Source organism: Morone saxatilis, unplaced genomic scaffold (genome assembly GCF_004916995.1).
Source record: "Morone saxatilis isolate NCDOM2014 unplaced genomic scaffold, NCSU_SB_2.0 Contig14, whole genome shotgun sequence".
Classification (NCBI taxonomy): Eukaryota; Metazoa; Chordata; class Actinopteri; family Moronidae; genus Morone; species Morone saxatilis.
This window is the reverse complement of record NW_023339696.1, coordinates 2685234-2695246: the sequence shown is the minus strand read 5'-3', so window position 1 is coordinate 2695246 and position 10013 is coordinate 2685234. Positions and strand designations below refer to the sequence as shown.

The following is a 10013-nucleotide window of genomic DNA, read 5'->3' as shown; positions in this document are numbered from 1 at the left end:
TCTTTGGGTTTTGGACATTTTAAGATGTCACCTTGAGCTCTGGGAAGTTGCGATTCACAAATCACACATTTTTGACATTTTATACATTAATGATAAACTGATAGGACTGTATTTGAGGATTAACGGATGGATTTTGGACAATAAATAGTAGCAGCCAGCAGTAACAGTGATGGGAGGGGTTGAGTTAGATCCCTGTATGTGACATCCAAGCAGCCAGCAGCATTACTATTGGCCCATTTTATAATAAAGTTTCTAAAAATGGCAAGGAATGGCTTGTACAATGCCTGTAGCACAAACTCAATCGGTCAAATGTTGTACTCTTTGGTGACATTTCAATTTATTGGCAAAACCAGGCATGCTGGGTAAATTTTAAAAAACAAGAATTGTTTGCAGATTTGAGTCCTAATCCTTGTTTGGTCCAGCTCAGTGAGGCTGGATGGTGAAATATGTATTGACCAGACCATCAGACCCTCAACCACTCAGCACGTCTCCTATCACAGAGCCACTTGTTCCACGCCCGCTGCTGCTGCAGCCAGGAGAGGGGGCGGGGCTTCTACAGCTCCAACCACTGTTACATATCATACTGCTGACTGCTCTGGCTGGGGGGTAGTAGTGGAGGGGGGGGAGGGGCTGGTTCTTCTGAGGCAGGGGGAGGCGGAGGCGCTGCGGCCGCATTAGGGTCAGCTGCACTGGAGTTGGCTTCCTGGGCGGCTGGGGGGTCAGGGACTGCCGGGGCCGCAGCTCCAGTGGCGCCGTCTGAGGGAGGAGGGGCCATGCTGTTGCTGTTGCTGCTATTGCTGCAGTCGTCACTGGGGGCACTGCTGTTAGGAGTGCTGCTCTCCCTGGGGGGCTCAGGGGGAGGGGTTGCTTTATCAGAGGCAGAAGAGGGGGGGTCAGACGGAGGGGGGGGTGCAGGTTGGGGGTCTGACGAAGGCTCTGCAGGTGTCGCCTCATCTGGGGAGGGAATGAAGGACAATGAATGTCGGAACATGTTTCAAACTCCCGTTAATAATATTTGATACTGACTTTTATCAAAAGTCCAAAAAGAAATATGTTGGTCCATCTCTAAACAGTGTCCCTAGTGTGCATGTGGCTCCAAACCCATTGGTTCCTACTGTTCAGTTCATGTGTTATCAGACTCTATTGCAATGTGGAATTCAAGATTTCATCCCAGACTAAAAATGTATAGATTTTGTTAAACAAACATTAAGCGTAGGTACCTGTCTCCATTGGTGTGGGCTTGTCCTCCTCCTTGGTCCCTGAGGTGGGGTTAGCTGTGCTGCTAGCATTAGCACTACTTTGCTCTGCAGCTTTGTTCCCAGCAGCCTCCTGCTGCTGTTGTTGCTGTTGTTGTTGTTGCTGCTGCTGCTGTTGCTGCTGCTGTTGCTGCTGTTGTTGTTGTTGTTGAGCCTGCTGAGCAGCTTTCTCTGCCTGCTCGGCCGCCTCGCGCTCTCTCTCCTCTGCCCGGCGCCTGGCTGCCTCCTCGGCAGCAGCCATCTCTGCTGCTAGCTTCTCCATGTCCACCTCAACCTTCTGACTGCACAGCTGGAGACACAGGGAACAATTGTGAAAGGATGTCTTCAACAAAACAGTTTTCTATTTACATAATTAACCTTAAAGCCCCCTCCAGTCAGAAATCAGTGTCCTTCCTTCCTCTACAGTGCGCGTGTTTTGAAATGCCCTGTCTGTGCAAGAGTTTGACCACTGGAAGGATGATTTTTACATCCATCTGCTGAAATGGAAAGTTTCTCTGTTCTCACTGAAAATCTGATTTTAAGGGGCGTGATTGTGGACCATCACAAATAGTCATGAAGTCAGTCCTGGTCCAGTATCAACTTGTACAGTGTGATGTGAACACTTGAAGCTCCAGTGCACATCCACCTGAGAATCGGACTTTACAGTGGAAGAGGAGACATTTTGTGTCCAGCAGCAAAACTATTCATAGATTCTGGAATTTTTAATGAGGCATAAGGGGTAGATGTCCTTTTAATGTGGAAGTTATAATACATTTTTTGTTGCAAACAAATGATTTACGTTATTTTTCCAAGCAGACTATTTGTATTATGTCTTGGTGGATTTCTGGAGGCAAAGCCAAGGTGGCACGAGGAGAACATGGGTTCAAGAATTAGTACAAATAAAGTGAGTATCATTCAGCATCAATGTACACAATATATGAGTGGTAATCCTCTCTGTTTAGGTCTCTGGCTAAATAAGTAGCACCATACCCGCTTGAGTTCAGTGTTGAATGAGTCAGTGGTCTCCAGGAAGCGCCTTTTCTTGTCCTGGTGGCGATCCTCAATCTGCAGAAGTTCTGCCTCCAGCTTTCTCTGAAACACACCAGAGTTACTGGTGAAACACACTGCGTGTCTCTAAGGTGGACAACATTCTCCAATAGCATAAACATGGCTACCAAGCTGCTGGTGATAATGCCCATTCAACCCACCTGGTGCACCATAAGAGACTGGACCTGCCTCTTGAGGACCTGCATGCGGGCTGTGGTGACCACGGAGCGGACGTCAGGCACCACAATCTCACTGAGGATGTCGCTGATGAGCCGGTGGTTCCTCTGGAAGCGGGCGGCTGCTGTGTGCTTCACTGAAAAACCGTCGTCGTAGTCTGGACAGAGGTAATGCACCATACACCATGAGGGAGCAGGTTGACTGCTTACATTTACACATGCCTTTAACATTTCCGTCCTCAAATTACCTTCAAAACATCTTATGTTTAAGTACAAAAAGTAAGTGCCACACATTGTCATTATAAATGCTTTCCTTTCCATTCTGTTTTTAAGCCATTTATTTTCTCCATATCTAAAACGTACCATCAGGGTCCTCAGCGGGCTGAATGCTCATGTATGGCTCCCCTTTGTCCATACGACTCTGCCTCTGTCTGCTCTCCTCCTCCATTGCGGCCTCAGCCCGGTTCTTAGCGTTGACGTAGGCCAGGTAGGCTGGCGAGTTGTGGTACGCCTTTAAAGAGTCGTTATACTCGATCTAAAAGGGAGGGAAGAAAAAGTAGATGGGAAAATAAGACGAGTTGTCTGGCTCTACTGTGTGAAGATGGCTTGTGAAACGTTTCATGTGTTTTCAACTTTGAGGATTTCTTGGGGGTTTTGAGCCTACTCTGGTTCACTTGAAAATAAGTGCTTGTTGTTATTCACAATAATATAAGATGAACAAATGAGCAAAATAAGAATGAACAGGAGCGCTGTGTCCTGGATTAGTTAAACTATTATATAATTCTGATTAATGGATGTCATCCAATTAAATCCCAACAGTTTTCTGGTTCTGGCCTTTAAATGTCTGTTGCTCTCCTATTGACAGACTGAAGCTGTATTTAAAAAGGACATCTCTTCGTATTTGTTTGGAGGCGACAGACATTTGTAAATAAATAAATAATTGTAACCCACAGTAGCTGTGGAGTTTTCCTTTCCACCAACACAATTTGATTTCAAAGATTTATAGACAACAGAACGGTGCAGACCTGAGGCTCAGCAGTGATTAGGACACTTCACAGCTCACCTTCTCAGCCTCATACTCGTTCAGGTAGTCCTGTTTCTCCTCATCAGTCAGGTCCCTCCACATCCCTCCGATAATCTTTCCAATCTCCCACAGCTTAAGGTCCGGGTTGGATGCCTTCACTTGGTCCCATACCTTGCATGCACGCACGCACACACAAAAACCACATACTGTCACTACAGGGCCATTACAGTTAATGGCAAGTTAGATTACTGCAAGACAGTGCAGGAAATAAAGGAGGAAAAGTGCAAAGGAATGAAAAAATTAGTTCCAAAATGACAAATATCTTTAGAATTGCAAACTGGGATAATGGTAAAGCACATTTGTAGTGGCCCTGAAACTTCAACAGACTGCAACTTACTCCAGTCAGAAATCAGTGTCCCTTCCGTGTTCCCGTACAGCTGCTTGCTGTGTTGAATGCTTGTCTGTGCAGATTCTTGACCACTGGGAAGGATGTTTTTATATTCCATCTGGCCTTGCAGGAAGTTGCGAACATTTCTTCTGTTGCCTCAGCTGCAAAAATCTTGATTTTTTAACATGGTTGTGCGTGGGAGTGCGACACAATACGTTCACTGAAGTCGAGCCTGGTCTTTTTGCGTCCAGTATCGAACTGTTACAGTTGTGATGTCGAAGACTTGTTGAACGCCACCAGTTTTACACATCCCACTTTGAGAATTTTGGGACTTTAAGGTGAGAAAAGGGAGGAGACATCAACTTTAAAAATTAACACAATGTGCATATTCAGAGATTGTGGAATTTTTAAGTGACTTAATGCTTTTTCATGGTGCCTTCATTGTAAAAACATATCAGACACACATTATTTGTATAGTTTGTATAGTGTATTAATGTCTTGAGGGGTCGTTAAGAAAATGTCTTCAGTTATGGGACAACACATGCGCTGCATTTAGACAAAATGCTGCCATGGGAGAAAACAACCAAATACAGTGTTTCCAGGGGACACTTCAGTGACTTCATGAGTCACAAACCATGACAACATGCATGTTAAACCTTTCCGTGTCCCTTGTCATCTGTGCTACTTGCAAAGTTTCTGGATTTGCTTGTTTTTTTCCCATTTGCATGTGTTTTTTTAAGTTGCAGTGCCTCGAGCTCTCAGGGCCACCGTAAACATTGTCTCACAAATGGAATGGGATGAAATCTTTCTAAAGACAGAATCACCAGTTTTAATGCAATGTGAATCTTAGTAGATTCTGTCTTTCTGCTGTATTCAATGTCAAACATTCAGCTCTAAAAGTAGAGAAGCAGCAAAGCGATAAGCACAAAAGGGGGAAATGAAGGCAGGAGCAGATCATGCTTGCAGAAGGAAACACAAAGAGATGTTTTAATTTCTCTTTATGGTTGACAAACAGGAGGCTTCTGTGAGCCAACGGGATAACAGAGTGGAGAGTCTCCACTAGGTGGTTGAGGTGGTGGTGAAGGCGTCATGGCTTGGCTGTTTCCCACCCTAAGACCCCTGCAACTTTTCAGGGGAATGGGAGGACAAGCAGTAAAAGCAGACACCGTGGATGGGTGTCTTACCTTCCTGCTTACCTTCCGGCTGTACCGCATGTAAGGCATCAGTGGCTTGTCTGGAGGTTTGGGCGGCTTTGGGACGGTGATGCCTGAGGAGTTCTGTGGAAGGAAGACAGAGAGCGAGATAAGAGGGGCAAAGAGGGGGAGAAAAGTGTGAATGAGGAGATGGAGGGGGTGTAGATGAAGGGGAAACAAACAAAAAAAAAAAAGGGACAGAGGTTGAGAGAGAGAAAAGCAAAAAATAAATTACAGTCATAAAACGTCAGCTGATTATGGTCCGATAGTGGTGAGGCTTGAGTAAAGGCAAAATAAGAAGTGTACATGTAAAAATGACAATACATAACTCTTAGGTGGTCCTGAATGCTTCCTTACAGCTGGACAAATGCATTTATTATGCATGTCAACTCATTTACATGCATGTATGGAACCACCAGGAACTAAATCAATCATTCTTGTTTGCATTTCCACCACATCTGAAGAACCGTGAAGACTAGGAGAATTACACCCATTAGACTGCTAAACGTAGGCCAACCGAGAGGTGTAATGTGGTGCCCCATAATAGCACCAGCCCCGCCTCGACGACAACATCACACACACCACACAGCGTGGTCTCCTCTGATTCGCACCAGCAATCAGAGAAGAGCACTGAAAGGCATCACCTCGCTCTCTAACAGATGCGAGGAACATTTCAGAAGGTCAAATTCACCTACCTCAAACTCTATATTTCAGACAGAGAGTCTTATAAAAGGTGGAACTGTTTAGTTCATGTGTGTTCTAACGGTGTACCGCATTAGCTTTACAGGCTAGTGCCATTTATAGAAAAAAAAAAAAAAGAAAAAAAAAGAATTCCCCATGTAACAGTCTGTCTACATGTTAGCATACATGTTCTGCTGATGTACATTTTAAAGTACATAAAATAATAATTTGACCACTTAAGTGACAAATCAATTGGCTGTTCAGAAACATCTTAAAAACAGAACAGTAGATGCAGTGGCCTTTTCAAGGCGACAAGAAGCGGTGGCTGCGGACACACCATTGTCCTATTCCCCAGTGGTGACGGGCATCAACTGGCCAGAAAATGAGCAATCTTACTAAACTTGTTTCACTTATGGGGTAAGACTGCGCAATGCTAAGAGAGCTTGGTTTGGCATGGACACATGGACAGGTTTTATCCTAACTGTTGTTGTTTGACCATGGCAGCTGGTGAGAAATCTTGCTTCGGGGTGTACAGAGTATTAGTTATTGTCTCAAAAAAATGATAAACTTTGCAGGCTGATGTGATTGCCCTGTGTTCTCAAAGCTTTTCAAGGGGACATACAGATTGGTAAATCATTAATCACAACAATTGATTGCAGTTTCCCCATTTTTCATTTACAAGTTTCCACAATTGTTTTTATTTGCTAACCGAATGAAAGAAAAAGGTTCCGTGTAACTGAATATAAAATAGTGTGGGGTTGGTGCCTGCATGGAAAAGTGTACGAGTCACAATTATTGTGATAGTTTAAAACCGATGCTAAAAACATCCCTTTATACTGTCATGTACTTTCCAAAATGATTCACTCTAGACCATGTTCTTTTTTGGTATAATAACAAAACTAATTTGTTAAGAAACTAAATTTAAAGTAATCCTCAATACTTAGCAAGCTACTAATGTGTTATAAGTTAACTACTACATACCACAGCTTTGTTGTGTCACATTTAGTCGCAAGAATTAACAAAAGCCCAACAGAGCTGTCTGCATCCTGCACTGAGCCCAACTGTGGCATATTTCAGTATTTGGCCAGGGAAATGATGGTGAAACTGTTTGAGCTGTAAATGAGCCGCTTGTATAAAACAGAATCCCCCCGCCCCCCAAACCTGATTTCCTTACTTTAATGTTTCTGCCCCGACTATCAACCCATTTCTTCTATCGTGTTTCACTGATCGTCTGTTTACATCTTATCTTCCCCTTGTTCAACCCCCACCACCTCTTTTCATCCGCTTCTGTGTGCATTAGCCTCATCTTTTAAGCCTTTTTATGCTCCTCTCTCACTTTCCCCGTAGCTGTGCACCTATATGTAGCCCAAGACAGCTTCTTCCTACCCCTCCCTCTTAACCTGCACCCATCTGTTTTTTTTCTCCAAATCCCTCCATCAATTCATTACCCTGCTGGAGCCTCCGGAGCTCCCTCCCAGCCGGAGGTTGTTGTAGGCCAGATGGCTGTAAGGGTTGTAGCCCACAAACCCTGGGGTGGAAGGCATTTGCTGATGGAAGACAAATGAGACAAAACACGAATGAGAAATGGCTCACAAACAAGAGGAGGAAGAGGGATAAACATAAATAAGTGAAAAGGGGGGAAAACGTGAAAATATATGTATATTGTTTTGCTTGTTTGTTCTCAATGAGCGTCACCATGCAAGGCGAAAAATAAAAGGCAAGTGGCCGGCATTCAGATTGAGTGCACGTGTAAATGCACGTGTAAATGTATCATGTAAATGTATCATCCCCCCATCAGGCAAAAGTTGCATTTGATTACCAATGTGACTTTACACAATGCTGTGCCCTGCCACTGCAGGTAAGGAAATAAAAAGCATCAAAACAAGCATGTCGATTCTACAACTGTACACAGTCTGTGCTTAAACTCTAAACTCTCTCTTAAAGAAACGTGTTCCCCCGTAGGAATAACGCTCTGTAAAAGTACACAAAGAACAGTGACCCCTTCAGCATCAGACCTTCAATAAGTGGTGATATGACAGGAAAAAGCAGGAGTGAAAGCGATGATGGAGAGCTGAACAAATCTGTGGCAGCCTCGGTGTTTTCAGACAGAGAAAGAAATTAAATGAAAGTAATATAAAATGTGAGAGAGAGGGAGTAAGACAGCAAGAAAGAAAGATAAAAAGGACCCCAAAAGAGTGTACAGAGCTAACATGACTTTGAACAGTAAACGCTGAGACTGGCACTGAGGGTTGGACACTTACTGTTGTGGGGGCAGGGGGAGGGGGAGGGGCGTAGGATGGTCGTTCTGTGCGAGAAGGAAAAGGAAATGTTAGACAGGCATTACAACCTCCCACTGGTTTATTTATTGTAAGGCTATTGTTTATGTACACACTTATGCTTCAATGATTTGTTTCATTCATAATACTGCCATGAGTTGTACCTGGTTTAGTTCTGGCAGAATACAGGAGAACATACCCTGACCCATGTGGAATTTTTTTAGACAATGCCGATTTTAGTGTGGGAATTCACTGATTACCTGGTGGCCAATACAGTAACACCAGTATGACTCTGCAAAGGTACTCAGACGGCTGCTTTCTTAAAGAAATAACTTTAAGAAAGAAAATTTAAATTAAACACGTTCATTAAGTGAACATATACATTGTCAAACAATTCTAATCAACATTGCTGCTTCTCTTTGTGCTGCTTGCCACAGTATTGTAAATCACAGCGAACTCTGGTGGATCAATACTGCAGTGACACACATTCATTACAAGCTCTTCTAATAATAATTCTGTAGATACTGAAATAAAAAGCTGTTTTCTTCATCCCGCCTGAAAAACAATGTTGTGCAAAGCCTGGGCAGTTATGTAAGTGGACTGATATCCTTCCAATGCACCAAGAAAGACTGAATACTTCATGAATTAAATAAAAACATGCAAACTTTGTAAACGTTCTGATTGTGATGAGCCCTTTTTTTGTTATTAATTGTTAACATAATTCACAAAATAGATAAATTGATAATGAAAATAATGAGTTGCAGCCTTACTCTTAGCTAAGGGCTGTGTTAAAGAAAGCAAAGTGTTATTCACTATTGTTTTCTTACAAATGATCATTTAGACACCAATGAAGTGAGCTTTCGTTACCATTACTAACGTGTATGTTTACTTACTTGACATCGTGGCTGGAGATTGGGCTAAGGAGAGCAGCCTATTTCCATATTGGTTAACCTGGGTAAGAAAACACGACAAAATATAAATAACCCACACAAATTAACAACTACAATAACTCGGCTACTACAATTGGTCGTCTGGTAGACAAAGCATCAAAGAGACGTCGGTAAATGACAGAATATGCCCGAGTAAAGCCTAACTAATAATGACAACAATGGCTGACGGGGCTTAAAAAGCTAGCTTACCCGGCCTGGCCTTTTAGCAAACCTGCTAACACAAAGAGATCATATGTCCCATAATAATGCTAACGGTGAGGTCCAATTCAATTCACTTCGAAACATTTAAGTTATAGAAACCAGCAAACACACAATATGCTCGTATTCGCAGACCGGTTGACGCCTCTGAAGTGTGCAGCGAGTTCAAGATATTAGAATAAACCTTGCTATTGCAGCTAGGCTAACGAACGATACAATCTCCCGCTGCTGCTACGCACATGGGGCAAATTAGTCACTTTAACTAGCCGAGTTAGTTAGTGGTACAGCGAATCCATTCGAGTACATTTTAAATGTAAGGTGTAAAATTGTAACATTTTCAAGTAACTGTGTTGGAAACAACGTAAACATACTCACTCAGTCGTCCTTTGTTCCCTCCGTACGGCCGCTTCAAGCGGCGCTTGTTCCGCCTTTCAAACTCAGACCGGAAGTGCTTTTTTTTCCTGGCCGGCGGAAAGGATGTTTTCAGAATAAAAGCTTAGTTACTTCAAATACTTAGGCTGCCTCAACAAAATAACAGCAGGATCTTCAAAGATCAATATTAGTAATATTGCTCTTTGAAGATGACTTATATTACACAAACAAAATTGGAGTTATTGGGAGATCAGGTTGGGTAGTCTATGGCCAATAATAATACGGTAGAAATAGGCAAGCCAAAAATCCTGGTCTCATCATTGAACCAATTCTAAATTCTAAAAGCCAGATATACAATAGCTGTAAGATACACATGAATAAGTTTCATTAAAAGTCTGCTAATTGATTTTCTTTTCATAGTTTTCATAATATATATTCTACTTAAAGTTCAACACTTTCCTGAAAAATCCTAT

At 42.8% G+C, this 10013-nt stretch overlaps 1 protein-coding gene across 1 annotated transcript; it reads right to left on the bottom strand.

The window, feature by feature from the left end:
* Nucleotides 1–13: 13 nt before the first annotated feature.
* LOC118323003 (SWI/SNF-related matrix-associated actin-dependent regulator of chromatin subfamily E member 1-like) lies at nucleotides 14–9629 on the bottom strand. Its single transcript, XM_035654906.1, has 11 exons — nucleotides 9544–9629; nucleotides 8914–8971; nucleotides 8006–8049; nucleotides 7193–7291; nucleotides 5055–5147; nucleotides 3522–3653; nucleotides 2822–2993; nucleotides 2444–2616; nucleotides 2226–2327; nucleotides 1221–1545; nucleotides 14–954 (listed from the first exon to the last, which is right to left on the bottom strand). Exons 2-11 carry the CDS (start codon nucleotides 8918–8920, stop codon nucleotides 572–574), a joined length of 1530 nt encoding a protein of 509 aa, XP_035510799.1. The 5' UTR covers nucleotides 8921–8971; nucleotides 9544–9629; the 3' UTR covers nucleotides 14–571.
* Nucleotides 9630–10013: the final 384 nt, after the last annotated feature.

What these genes read in the sequence shown, in the direction of transcription:
- LOC118323003 (XM_035654906.1), bottom strand. An exon ending in ACGAGTATGAGGCTGAGAAG is followed by an intron (nt 2,994 to 3,521) that starts GTGAGCTGTGAA and finishes CCTCCCTTTTAG; the next exon opens with ATCGAGTATAACGACTCTTT. An exon ending in GCCCACACCAATGGAGACAG is followed by an intron (nt 955 to 1,220) that starts GTACCTACGCTT and finishes TTCCCTCCCCAG; the next exon opens with ATGAGGCGACACCTGCAGAG.